This window comes from Apteryx mantelli, chromosome 3 (genome assembly GCF_036417845.1).
Source record: "Apteryx mantelli isolate bAptMan1 chromosome 3, bAptMan1.hap1, whole genome shotgun sequence".
NCBI lineage: Eukaryota > Metazoa > Chordata > Aves > Apterygiformes > Apterygidae > Apteryx > Apteryx mantelli.
In genome coordinates, this window is record NC_089980.1 from 46492433 (window position 1) to 46507000 (window position 14568).

The 14568-nt window shown below is 36.4% G+C and overlaps 1 protein-coding gene across 1 annotated transcript in view; it reads left to right on the top strand.

The window, feature by feature from the left end:
- STRN (striatin) overlaps positions 1-14568 on the top strand; it is a 67742-nt gene that overhangs the window by 25437 nt on the left and 27737 nt on the right. The window contains exons 5-6 of the mRNA XM_067293286.1: positions 1118-1282; positions 12440-12575. Coding sequence (XP_067149387.1) covers positions 1118-1282; positions 12440-12575 — 301 coding nt within the window. The remainder of the gene's footprint in view (positions 1-1117; positions 1283-12439; positions 12576-14568) is intronic.

The following is a 14568-nucleotide window of genomic DNA, read 5'->3' on the forward strand; positions in this document are numbered from 1 at the left end:
AATGAAAAACACCTAATCCTGCTTGCTTTCCATTCACTGAGTATGATAAAACAATCTGCTTAGGAGAATATTTGGGTGATGAGACTTTTTTCCAGTTCTTTTAGCAATTAAAACCGAAAAAAAACGCACAAGTAATTCTGTTTAAAACTATTTAGAATAAAAATAAGTAGGGTCAGGGAGGGATAACTTTTCCATTTTGGCTTGCTTTACGTGCACAAAATGCTGATACCAGAAAGTTAGCCTAGAGGGATCTTTTATTTTCTAATTCACAGTTTTTGTCATTGAAGTAAATGTCTGTTAGACTAAATCAGTTTTTGAACTGTGGCCTTAATGAATTATTCACTTTCAAGGAACTTAGTCACATTCTTGTGTGCTTTTGCTCAGTTACAGCCCTCAGTTTAAATTAAAGAGGTCTGTTAGTAAGACAGTATCAATATTGCACCTTCTACTCTGTAAGTTGGTCTTTCTGTGCGTATGCCTCATTCCCTAGGCTGATAGTCAGGTTCTGTCGTCTTCCAATCGGGTACCAAAAAGACAAATGAATATTCTGCCGAATAAGAAAATGGCAAGGCTAAATTTATATCAAGCTTTGTGTGTTATAAATAACACTTTTTTTCTGTTGTAGCTGCAGCTACAGAATTTGTTTTTATTCAGTTTTCCAGGCTTTAAATAATGTTTTTCTAAGGAACATATCTGACACTTTTTTTTTTTTGCTTCATGTTTAGTTTCCATGTGTTGAAGAATAAAATGGCTATGTTATATATGCAACTGTAGTGATTTTTGTAAGCTGGTAAATGTTTTAATTGAAAGTTCTTTTCCATCCATTTTAGTAAATGAATGAATAACGTATTGTATAACCTCTGATTGCTAGGCTCTTTGATTTTATTTATTTATTTATTTATTTATTTTTCCCTCAGAGACTGTAGAGACTGGTACTGCAAGAGACGAGCCCTCTGCAGCTGGTACAGGATGATTTATTAGCATGTTTCATTAGCACAGCACCATGCTTTGCCAAGCTAAGGAGTTGAAGATGAGTTTAGAGAGAAGTTTTTATTTATGGATTTGAATAAACAACTGAGATATGCATGGAATATTACCATGATTCCTGTTCCTACAGGTACCTACAAGAAGTGGGCTACACTGACACGATATTGGATGTGAAGTCAAAACGGGTACGAGCTTTGTTGGGCCTCTCAAGTGATGCTTCAGAGAAGGAAAACAGGAATCAAGAGCCAATGGTAAATGGCACAGAGGACCAGATTAAAGAAAACGCAATGATTGGGTAAGCATCAGAGATGACAGTGTTATCTTTGTGCATAAATGCGATTAATGGTTTAGAACTAATTTTTGTTTACTGAGAAGATTTCAGGACTTTCTGCTAATTAGAGATTAGAATATTTTTGCCTAATTTTATCACATCAGGTAATAAGTTTGGACGCAGCACCTCTCTAAGATTCACAGATCAAAAGCAACATGGGTTTTTTCAGCTGGATGGCAGCAGAAAGGAAAGTCAAGCCTCTCTGAGGTACCGTTGCTAAAAGGTTAGAGATCAGTGTTGTTTCAACAACAGCTTTTCATTTAGATTGCTGTAAACCTTACTGTGTAGAGTACAGGCTTTGCAATTCTGGTGTATATGGACTTTGACATGATAATGTGCATCAGGTAGAGGATTTTTTTGATAGGATCTGAAAAACATTTACTTTTTAAATTCTAATACCTGAAAGTTCTGAGTTTTCCACTAGTGGATATACATATGCAAATCTGGCTGAAATGTAAGATATTCATCTGTCTTTTTTTAATATTTCTAATACTACCAAAAGTTAGTCAGAGTAAAAGCTTGTTGTGCTTACATTTGCTTTTAAATAATGTTGAAAATATAAAACCCTTGTTTTTATTTTTTCATTTTTTTCTCTTTTCCATGGAAAAAAAAAAAAGGGAAAATTTAAATCTACAGCTTACTGTAGAGGCATCAGGAAGACAATCCATTTGTTCTTGTTTAAGATATTGTAGTTAGAAAACTTGAAAAATGATGCAGAAGTTTTTGTCCAAACAGTACGGGAGGTTTCTGTTCCCAGTAGTTTGTGCTGTCATTAACATGCAGTCAGCACTGTTTTCTTTGAAGACTCTCCCTCCTGTTTTTTCTTTTCTATACTAATGTGGCAAAACTCAAGACCCTTTTATTCTAAGGTATAATACTGTTACAGGATACATTCTGTCTTTTCAAAAGTATTTGTGAAATTTCATTATACCTGGCAGATAGTTAAAAGTGACTGCAGGCAAATATGTTATATAAGGGCATAAGTTCATTGTTATGTAATTAAATTTAATGCTGTGGAGTGGAAAATTTGAACGTATGAGAGAACCTCCAAGCTGTATACTGTGCTACTACATAGCTGACAAGCCATGTCCTTTATGTGAGAGAGATTTGGTTTTGAAGGAGTGCTTGATAGATTACAATAACAATTTTTCTTCTATTTCTGGTGAAGAAATGATTTCTCAGGGGAAGTGGCTAAATAAAGCTCCTGTTCTTTTCCTTATGCTTGAAGATTGAAATTTTATTAAAATGTGTTTACTCTGGTTTGAAAAAGATGGAGATTTATAAGGAAGTTGTGATGGATGAAAAAATTGGACAAGGAAGTTGAGATAGCAGTTTTGAATACACGTGCATTTTTCCCCATATACATGCTTTCTGGCTAGATATGGTTTTAGGTTTAACATTTGTAGTCTACTCTATGGCTGAGGGTATTCACTGTTGCAGAAAAATCAGTTTTCCTTCCGTTTTTGCTCTGCAAGATTGTCAGCTACAAGGCTATTAAAGCTTGCACACTTTGAGACTTTGTTTTCATCTCAGTGGTAATACATAAGTGGCAGACTGTATTAGAAAGCTAAGGGGAACATTCTGATACATGATATGTGTGAGACAGGACTCCAGGGTTTTGCAATGAAAGAATTTTCAAGTGATCTTGTTCAACATAGTCATGTCAGTCTTCATGGGCTATTTTGGGTTTATGAGTTTCAGCTGAGATATCTCTCACTGAAAGGAAAAAGTTGGGATTTTTATTAAAAAAAAAAAAAAAAACCTGATAAAGATGAATCTAAGACTAGCTTTCAATGTTATGATTCTTCTGGATATTTCAGTACACATTCAGATCATCAGTGCAGAAGGCACTCCATGGCTTTCTTCCTAGCAGAGACTGCCTGTTATTTTGCAGCTGTTTCATCTTGGGCTAGTAGATGGTGTAAAATCTTATACTTCACTCTTTTTGTGGTATATGGTGTTATTTACTTTCTCTCAACTTCATTATCACTTGCCTCTGAGATTTCACAGTGCAGCTTTATGGCAGATTGGAAATCAGAAAGGGGATGAGATATGGTGCTCAGCTCAAACTTACCTATTCCCTCTCTAACCTATTATTATCATTACTTGAGGATATATAGGCCAGCTTCTTTCTGAAGTGTATCAGTATTGAATGGGTGTGTAAGGTTTAAGCCATGTGGTTCACACTCCTGATCCCAGCTGGAATTCTTGCTGAGTGTTTAAAACTTCTTCAACTCATCATTTTAGCATATGATTTCTTTTATGTTGTTGACAGAACTGGGAAAAAGTTAGGTGGCCCAGCTAGCTTGATTCTAGCTTACAGCAGAGGAAAGATCACTCTGTGAAGCAACACCACTAGTTCTAGGCTGCTTAATTCTCATGGAGGGAGAAAAAGTTAGCAGTTCTTTAGCAGCCTCTTGTTACTCCTAGTGTACACATAAAGGGCGAAGGGGATTGGGGTCACAGCAAGCTCAGAAGTTTTGAAGGAGGGTAAAGAACAAGTCTCTACTTTGGTAGTGACAGAGGAGGAAAGTAATGGAGAGAGATTGGAAGAACGGGAAGAAAAACAAAACTTTAGTGTAATCCCCAAAAGATTAACGGCATGTATGGGTTTGCCAGGATCACCGGACATTGGGACAGCTGCAAAGTAAAATGCAGGTGGAAGACACAGAGCATGGCTGTATGGACACAGTGACACTCTTTGTATGAGAAAGCTTTCCTACTACCACAGAACCATTTGAACTACTGAAGCCAATGCAATTTGGTGAATTTTTTAGTTCAAAACATTTGATGAAGGAAACCTTGATATTAAATACCTGCTAGTGTGGAAGTAGTGGTCAACCTGAGGATGTTTTAATTGTCTTTGAAGGATGGAGTTCAGGGCAAAATATAATGTATGGAAATGAGTCTAGTTTAACAATGAATATCTGTGTTAATGACAGGAAATGCAGCACACAAAACGTTGCTGATTTGTTTGGTCTTGGGAGAACTACATAATACCGTAGACCCAGACAGGACTACAGATTTCAAAAGTCTGATTAAAAAAAAAAAAAAAAAAGTACATGGAAGGAAGAATGTGAAAAGTGGACTAGAGGGAATGAAGAAAGAGAAAGTTTGTGGATGAGAAACAAATAAAGACTAATCAATAGGAATTTGGAAAAAACGTGGGTGAATGTGAAAGAGATAACCTATCATAGAGTGGAAAAAATAGCGCAGTGAAGAACAGAAGCAAAAAAGGATACAATGATGAGTTTCAGGAACAGGAGAACAGAGGGCACGTTAGGCTTAGATGTTCATAAAAAATTCTTCATATAGGAATGTAAATTGTAGAAGGAACAGATTGGCTAAACTGCCTACCATATGACTGGAAAGCTCATTCGATAAATTCTGAAGAAAGTCAAAAATGATGTTTCAGGCTGCCATATGGTTACCTCTTTGGGGGTTGAGAGGGGACAACAGAAAGAGGAAGCAAGTTTTCCATTTTGCTTTGAATATCATTTACTGCTAAACAACTAATTCCTTCTCAATGAAAATAAAGTGGTGAAAAACAAAACACCAATTTGTACTGAAAGTAATCCCAGTAGAAGAACCAAAGAGCTGCCATACTTTGCCCTGTCTGATTCTAGCAAAGTTTCTGTACGAACCCATCAAACTGTTTACAGTGATTGCTGCTGCTAGTCAGCCTCAGCCTCCTTCAGCAATATCACTGGTCTACCTCTGAGCTCTCACAGAGACACACACACACACACTTTTTCTATTTTTTCTTTCTTTTTTTTTTTTTTTTCCCTCTGAAATGCCTTTGTTTAAGGGTAGGCCCTGGCTTTCTTCCTCTGATCCCAGGGCTGTGTGCAGTATATACTTTTTGGCAAGTAGAGAGGATATTCCTCCTCTCCTCAATTCACTGCTTTCTTTTATGAATTCCAGTGGAAAAAGTCTGCTCTACCAGAGCTCGTGTACTTACTGCAGCACCTGGGGTCTGATACGCGGTGCTGTCATGTTGACAATAAGTAGAGCCTTTTTTGGGGAGAGGCTTGTGAGAATGTTTGGGCTGGTTATTGTCAGGTTGCTGCTGTTTACTTCAGCATCTAGATGCTGATGGCCTTGCTACTGCAGGGCAAATATTCAGGACAACAGTCTTTATTTACAGTGGACAAAATGTAACTTCAGTTCTATTAGTCTGCAGTTACTGAAGAAAATTGCTGTGCTCCATCTGTCCGTCTGATCTCCTCTCAGCTTAATGTTGGATATCTTAGAGGGTTGTGTTTACATTAGCCTTTTTTTTTTTTTTAAACCCTTTTGGTTGTCTCTTCTTTAGTACAATGATGAACCAACTACTTGTTATCTAATAATCCTTTAAATCCAACTCAGTTTCTTTTCTTACTATTAGGTAAAGTAGCTTCAGTCTCTGTGTTACTTACCGCTACACCTGTAGCCAAATATTTGTATTCTTACACTGCCTATTTATTTGCTAATGTACAGATCCTCATGAAAACTTTAGCACTCAAGACATCATGTGGATTTCGAATGCGCCCTGGAAGATTTTGATTCCATAAATGAAACATTATTTTGATAACCTGACATAGATATAGCCCTGTTTCCACTTATTTTATGGAATTTAAAAGGCGATCTCTTTTCAGTTTCTTCGAATCAGCTCACTTGCATTACAACAGATAAGTACCACTTGGCATGATTGGACTCAAAACTGGATACTAAAATAGTAACTTTACATTAACAGTTGAAATTCTTAACACCTGTAGTGAGAGGAATGGATCCTTTCCCCAGCAAATTTGAATACAAATGAAAGCCACCTCTAAATGTCAGTTGTAGCCTTGAAAACATGAGAGTGTTTAAGTACCCTCAGTTCACCTATTACCTCATTTTTTATTGCTTCACCTTCGTGACTGAAACCTAAGCAGTCAATTTAGTTTATCTTCTGAAGGTGTGTATCTGACTACTGTTTGATATGAGTAGAAGGAAATCTAATGAAGCAACACAACTGTAAAGGAACAAGGGGATACCAAGCATATCTATGAGTATAAACACGTATGCATGTGTATATATAAAAACAATATAGATAAATTATCTGAGTTCTTGCTAAAAGTTTGATAATTAGAAGTCTTTTAAAATAGCCAATAGAAACTTTTTAAAGAAAAACTAAGCCTGATTGATATATCAGTCTCTCTCTGATCTCCTGCCTTCCCTCCCCTGCTATGGAACCACATATTGTTTCTACGGCATGTATTTTACTTGAGCAGAAAACCAACAAACCTCAAGTAAAGCATTTGAGAGCAAATCCCAAGATGTTTTCAGAGATTAAAATTAAACATTTTGAAGAGCTTATCTTTCTCATAAACAATAAATCATTCCAGTCAAGACTTTAGCAAGTGAACATGTTTTTACACTAGAAGGCCTTGAATAACTCTTTTGCTTCCCTAAATCCTATTAACACTGACATATTTCATGAAACTGCTGCATACTGGCTGATGAATGTGTATAGGCTTATGAATGTTGTGTGTTTGCTCACTTATAAAATGGTTTATTGGAAAAAGATCTTTGACTTTAGTAACCTGAGGTAACATTTGCCATGAGAAAGATTTCCAGAATAGTGTGCAAGTCTAAAATATTGAATTAAAAAAAGAAAAAAACGCAAAGTCTATTTGCCTTATTTCCTTTACTGCTGTTTTTCCACCTTTTTGCCTTTTGTCCTTACCTCTGTCTTGCAGTGACCTAACCAGTGTTTCAAAGATAACTGGTTTTGGCCAGCCCTAGACATTTTGAACAGATGCATTGAAGCAGAAAAAAAGGTTAGATAAATTGGAGATTTGTGTGGAGAAAGTAGCACCAGTGACAGTGCTTTTCACTTCATTGGCGCAGATCTATGGCTTAAGGGGCTGAAAGCTGCTTCTTGGAAATGTCACATAAGACTCATAGCTCAGGAATGGGGAGGAAGACGCAGAGAAGTTGTGCAATGGGAGAAAGGGAAACAAAGAGAGAGGAAGTAAATGAGGAAATAACTTCTAAAAGTTACTTCAGTTCTTCCGATACTGAATTTTTTTTATTTGTATTTAGAAAAAAAAGTTTATCTGACATAGTTTAGTTATCTGACTAGATTTGGCAAGATGAGCAGCCTTTCCTTTTTAAGTGGCATTCCTTAACAATTGCAGTTTACATCCAAACCATTTTGTAAGTGTTGTTTACCAGATGTAATATGTCTTGCGCTGGTTCTTGCACTGTGTGGTGTGAATTCATAAAAAGTTTCAAAAAGATTGTGACAGACTGTCTAGCCTGTCCAGTGTTTATCCTGTGTGTAAGTTTTGATGATTGTAAGTGTCCAGCAGTTTATAGATTGGTAATTTCATATTTTCCATACTGCATTATGAAAGATTTTGCACAGTATTTAAGATTTCTCAAAGTGTTCCTTAAAGGCAGTTGTCATAGAAAGGAAGCAATTTGAATTTGCATACATGTATTTGTTTTACAGTTTGAAAGAGATAACTCAATTAGCCACACAGAAAAGACTGTATTAAAACATGAAATAACAAAATTCTGTGAGAAATTAATAAAAATTATGACCTTGCACTAACACAAGGTTAGATAGGAGGAGGAAACTGAGCCAACAAAAATGGCTCAAGAAAGGGTAACTTGTGTTGCTGTCTAAAGTATGAAGCAGGCCACAGCCAGAAAGAGACATTCGAAAATTGGGGAAAGGCAGCATGGCAGCACACGTTATAACCTGTGGGTCATGCAGCATCTTTGTGGTACATTAGAATAGCTCCTCAAATGGTAGGTCAGAACTGTCCTTTTCCTATACGGGCCCCCAGAAACACTTCCCAACAAAAGTTGAGCCTGTATTTATTTAACTTTATATTGTGGAATTTCTTCCTGCTTTTGAATTTATCAATAAAATCTGTTGTTATTTGAGATAACTTGTGTTTCTCTTGGCTGGAAAAGAAATAGCCCTGTACTTTTTCCTTTGGGAGAGCGGGTAGGACCGAGGCAGTTCATGGCTCTGTGGCTGGGCAGTTTGTGGAGGAGTTCATGAATGTTTCCCTGGACATTACCACAGAAATTCTCCTGAGAGTTGGTAGGGGGACTGGAAAAGGCAACAATAGAAATACTGAATGTGTTGGTTACGAAGAAAATACTGGTCCACAATCTGGCTTTAGTCCAAGTTAAACCTGATTTTACAATATAAAATGCCCTGATCATGTTAGAAGCAGGAAAGGTATCATCAATATGATGGCTTAGCTGCCACATAACTTACAGGAAAAGTGAATTTATTACAGTTTCTACTTTTTATGCAGTCAAAACCAGGATTTATGTTAAGCTCCTAATATTAAATGCTGAGAGCCAATTGGATACTACATATTTTGTAAAGCTGCTAATATTTAGATGTCAGGGCCCAACTGTATTTAACTCAAAATGCTTTGTCTTGAGCCATATGACTGTAGGGCAGAAAATGAAGAGTTGGCTGCATGGGCTGCTGACGGCCAGTAAGATCCATGAATGCTTTAAACAGTATACGTAGAATATGTAGAAATCGTATTTCTTTGATTTCATGGAAAGAGATCATGATTATTCTTAATCCTAAGGGGGCCAAGGAGTTTAAGCAAAACTGAATAATTGAACATCCCATAAAGTACAAGTTAAAATGAGATTTTCAGAGCTGTCATAGCTGCAGAAAATTCTGGCAACCTCATGCTCCTGAGGAAAAAAATATTTGTGTGATTTCAGGAGGTTTGTATTGCTTTAAAGGAGGTAAAAGTGAGGAACAGTGGAACAGAGATTCAGAGCAAATAGCTGATGAGCACAGAGTGAACAAAGTCCAGTCCAAATTAGGCTGTTCTGGGATTGCTGCTTTGGCAGCTTCTGTCGCTGCTCCCACTGTCTGGGACTTCTGGCTCCTTCTCCCCCTAATTTTTCTTTATACAGTATGGCTGGGAAAGAAGGGAAAAGCACTGCCAGAGTTCTTGCACTCTGAAAATGATGTCCTCCCCTACATAGATTTGGGTTCAGGACAGTTCAGCGAGTCTCCCTGTATTTGCAGCAGTTCCGGCATCTTGCCATAGTCTTGCACCACTCATGACTGTAATACGACAGTTCCCGCACCAGTTCCTGCCTTGAACCCTCAGGTTCTTTGAACCTGTTTAAAATGGTTTTGGTTTTTTTTCCTCCTTACTATTCTAGACTACAAGAGCCCCAGAACTGTTATTTTTTTTCTAAACTGTATTTTAAAGTAATTTATTACACTGCCTTATCTGTGAATGTTTTTGCCACTTCTGCATTCTTTAGTTGCGTCGTGAATGACCCTGTAACAGAAGCAAACTAAACAGCTGGAAAATAATGAACCAGGCAAGCTTCACCTCGCTGTCAAAGTACATAACAGAGATTAAGTCTAGGCATTTTCTGTCATATATTTTACAGTATTCTTAAGTGTTTCTTTTGACAGTAATATCTAAAATGTGCTCTGTACCACTAAAGGATGAAAAATATCGTAGATAGAGCATTATGAGTTACTTCTGTTAGACTGTTAAATATATTAGGGTCTGATACAGCTGATCAACCCATGAGCATGAAGCTTCTTTTCTCTGTAGAACCTTTAAATGGTTTAAATATTCTGTCACTTCTGTTTTCTTTTTGTGTTCTTTTGAGCTCTCTTGGAAATTGTGCCTTAACACAAATACCTTTTGTGGTACTGTGCTGACTTTGTACATTTTTGTTCTGTGCAGGAGTTTTGAAATATATGATTAGCTACTGTGTTTCCCGGTAGGTAAGATACCTTCCCCCCCATATAAGAGGAGATGCACAAAATTCAGTATATATCCCGTGCACTGAAGTATGTGATAATTAATATGATAGTTGAATTCAGGCTGGTTACTTAAAGAAGATACAACCTTTTCTTTCTGGTGGTCACTTTGAACTTCAGTGTGAGAGAACCTGATGTAAAATCAAATGAGTATAGAAACTAAGTAATCTGGGTATGAATTGTTGCAAATATGTGGTACCTGTAGAAGGATATTTGGTTCTTAACAACAAGTTCTGTAAATTAAAACTTTGTTCTACGTTTGGTATTAATTCATATATAGCTATTTACTGTAGTGTGTCTGTGATAGTTGCCACAGTGGATTGACAGCCATGATGTTCTTAAATGGCAGATTTCTAAATAACAACAGCAAAATACACAGGAAAAAACAAATACAATTGCAGAAAGACATTTTAGTCCACTAAAAGTTGAGCAGGACACACAAAATCTGTTAAAAATCAAGAAGTTAGTTAAGTGAAGCACACTACAAATTTTGTTGGAAGCAGCAAAATACCAATCCCGTAGGATTTCTGTGAAAATGTACATTGTTGCTACAGATTCATAAGATGTTACAGTCTGCTGATGTAATGATTATTTAAGGGAAAAGAGAACAATATGATGGCATTTTTTCAGGTTTGTCATAGAAACAGGAAGGATAAAATACTGCAAGAAGCAAGGCAAATTGAAAGCATGTTTGAGATTACTTTCATCTGAGGTAAGATACAGGAAAGTGAAAGGAGGAATCTCAGTAAAACCAGTGACCGTGAAAAGATACAGTACGTCGTTTTATGTTATGCTGATGGCACAGAACTGCTGTGTATCTGGATTTTCAAATGGAAGATGAAATCCTCATAGGTATTTTTTTTCCATGAATAGATGAATGAAAAAAGGGTAGGAGGACAGATTGTCTTAAAAAGATACAGACATAGTAGAGCTATGAAGAAGCTGCTCCTGCTAATTGTTGTCGTGTGTGTATGGAGCTAACTGAGCAGAGACTTTGTAAAGAAGGGAGTGTATCACACCTGACTGTGCATCATAGCTTTTGCCCTTGAATGTTCCCCGTAATAAGCCTTTGAAAAATGTTACGAAGGAACACTGAAATCAGTGGGCAAGGGACAGGTAATCAGGTGTTCACACTGCAGGGAGTTAAAAAGGCCTTCTATTACTGCGTGGTCTTGTCAGCTGAGCGAACCTTTCTGGAGTGGGTCATAGCTGAAGGGAAATGTAGCAGTAGCAAGGCACTTGGTCATTACCAAGTAAGGATGACTGTACGAAACAGGTTAGAACTACAGTTCTGAAAAGAGAGAGACTTCTATGGTTTCAGTGGTTGTGAAAATCAAGATGACGTGCATTTAGTGATGAACTGTGAAAAACAGACTACTGGTTGAAGGTAAGAAAACTTAACTGTAAAGTCTGTCTTTTTTTTTACTGTTGTAAATACATATAAAGAATGTACAAGGTTTTCCTGAAGTCTTTGTTACAATAAAAGCTCAATTAAAAGTTTGAGGGATTGGAGGAGAAGAGGTGTCTCTTATGTATAGAAAGCATAGTACCTGTTGTTGATTTTAGGATTGCTTTAATTATACATTCATCAATGTTTTCTTTAAGAATGGTTACAATCCTACTTCTTGGATTTTTCTTCTTCAGTTGTTAATATGACAACCTTTCTGGTTCCTGTCCCTGAGACACTGCCTGAATTTCTGCCAGTGCTGACAATCATAACTTTACCCAACCCACCTTCCCTTGCCCTATTTGGTTAATGATAACATCTCCTTAAACATTATTTAGTCACTTATGATATATTTCCATTATATTGTTTTATAGTGGCAAATTTTACATGTCTCAAAAGTTAATTGATAGATCTAGAATCTGATGTTTTCTAGCAGGATGGGGAACATCGCAGGTAGCAGCAGCAAAATTTTACTCTACCCTGACATGCGTGTAGGAGGCCAACTAGTAGTCATAACTGATGTCCTTGCTGCTGCAGCTTTCAATGATGGTATATCAATATTGATACTACTTTGGGGGCAAATATCAGACAGATAGTGCTTTCAAATGCATCAAAAATTGAAGTGCCTGTGATGGGAGTTGCAGCTGGATGAAGATGAGTTGTTGGTTGTGATAAGGTAGCTTATGGATATATATATATATTTTTTTCAAACCCACAAACATTGCTACCTGTCATAATCTATTTTTACCTTTAGGCTTATTTTAATCTCATGTGTTGTTGAACATTATAAAACAGAACAGACTAGTAAATGCAAAAGTGGCTTCATTCTGATTTCTTTTGACTCATGGTGGTGGTTGTTGTTGTTTAGGAAACCAGAGTTGACTGACTCTGCCTCTCTGCTAGAGACCTTCAAGTTTCTTGAAAATGCAGCTGCAGACTTCAGTGATGAAGAAGATGAAGAAGATATTGAAGGAAGAGAGAAAACAATCATTGATACCTCAACAGTGAGTGGAAAAAATAATTGAAAAAGTTGCGAAGAACAGAAAAAGTGTGAGATTAATAAGATGCCTATTTGCAAAGTATATGACTGTATGTACAGGTGCAAATCCTTAATGCATCTTTATGATGGTCTGTCCAAGCATGTGTGCATAAGAACAGATATATATGCATTTCTGAGTTTGTGCATACAAATTAAGCTTGTTTACCTATATTGCATTTTTAAGTTTGCAGTGACAGATTAAAAAACATTTTAAATTGTCCTCATACTGTTCCATATTGCCTAGTATTTTTGATATTTTTGATATACAGTTTTTAAGTTACAAGATGTCCCTTTTTACAATTTTCAGCTTAGTTTGAGAGTATTGTTTGTAATGCTGCATGTCAAAATGCATTATTTCTTTAATATTTGTATAAATATAGTTGAATATTTAAAATGATTTGTAGGAATTTCTCCCTGTAGAGTCCAGAACTGAAATACCAGATTTCTCTTTAAATAGCTGTGAAAGGAAGAAAAGTATAACAAGAAAAATACTAACATATGAATAATCAACTTTTTATTTGTTCAGTCAAATGGCTAAAACTCCCCCATGATATATAATTTGCAATATAACTTGGTCATATAACCAGATAAGATATAATAGGTATATACTGTCAGTATGTGATTTTATTCTCTTCTTTTCAAAATTAGTATTTATTCAATGAGTTATGCATCTTAAAAATTGAAGCTGGTATCTGAGTTATGATGGAAGTGAAACGATGATCAATTTTAGAGTTTTTAAAGAAGATCTTGGTAAACTTGTTCCTGCCATACATGGACTGTGAACTAATGTCTGACACTTCTCTGTAAAAGCATCTATATATTCAATATGCCAGACAAAGCAACTAAGTTTAATTTTTAGTATTGTTTCATGTCTTGAAATTGGTCCTCTGTATTTAGAGGAAACAGCCATTCCTTCTCATGAACTATGGGATATTGTCCATATATCGAACTCTTGTGGGACTAACCCTTATCAAGATTCCAAGTCAAAATACGGTGGTGAATGTAACTTCTTTTCTTTCCTAGAAGTAAATTTTTTGCTGCAGATTTCAGCGGTGTCACTTCACGTCTTAGTTAAATAACCATAAGGCAGCCAGTCCATTTTGATTATTGAGGAAAAGCAAATTAAGTATGCTGTTAGGTCCTTCATTAAAATATTTCTTTTTTTAATCAACTACCAAGTTAGCTTTTGAATTAGTAAGGAATATGCAGTTTAAACATGGAAGCAGCATATTTAAGTAACAGTAATGCCTGAGGAAGTATTCAGGATGGAATGATTTTTGCCAAATCTGAGCAAATCAGCACTTGGCAGTGTTGGTGGGTGGTTTTTTTTCTTTTTTTTTTTTTTTTCCTTCCCCCCTGGTCTCATGTCATCTTGGTCTGTAAGTGGAATAATTTCAGAATAAAAGAGTTTAAAAGGCTATTTTCAGAGAACCAGAGCCAATTTTGCTTTGCTCAAATCTTTCAAAAACATTCTATATACTTCTTTTACATCTATTAAAAGAAAATTTGTACTTTTCTTGGATTAAAAAGATTAATAGTCTGTGTCAGTGTAGATACACTATCAAGAGATTGAATAGTGATGGTTCTTGATGGTAACATGATGAGAGGCAATGGGCACAAACTGAAAATTCTGCAGGAATTCTAGTTGAACAGGAAATTCTAGCCGAACATAAGAAAGTACTGCTCCACTATGAGGGTGGTTGAACACAGGAACAGATTGCCCAGAAGGGTTGTGGCATCTCCATCCTTGGAGATGCTCAAAACCTGGCTGGACGCTGTCTTTCACAGCCTGCTCTAGGTGACCCTGCTTGAGCAGGGGGGTTGGACCAGATGATCTCCAGAGCTACCTGCCAACCTCAGCTATTCTGTGATTCTGTTACAGGAAGAAAAATCTACATGTGGCTTCATTTTGACTTTGAATTTGAACAAAATCTGTATGCATATTCTAGATTTGCTTA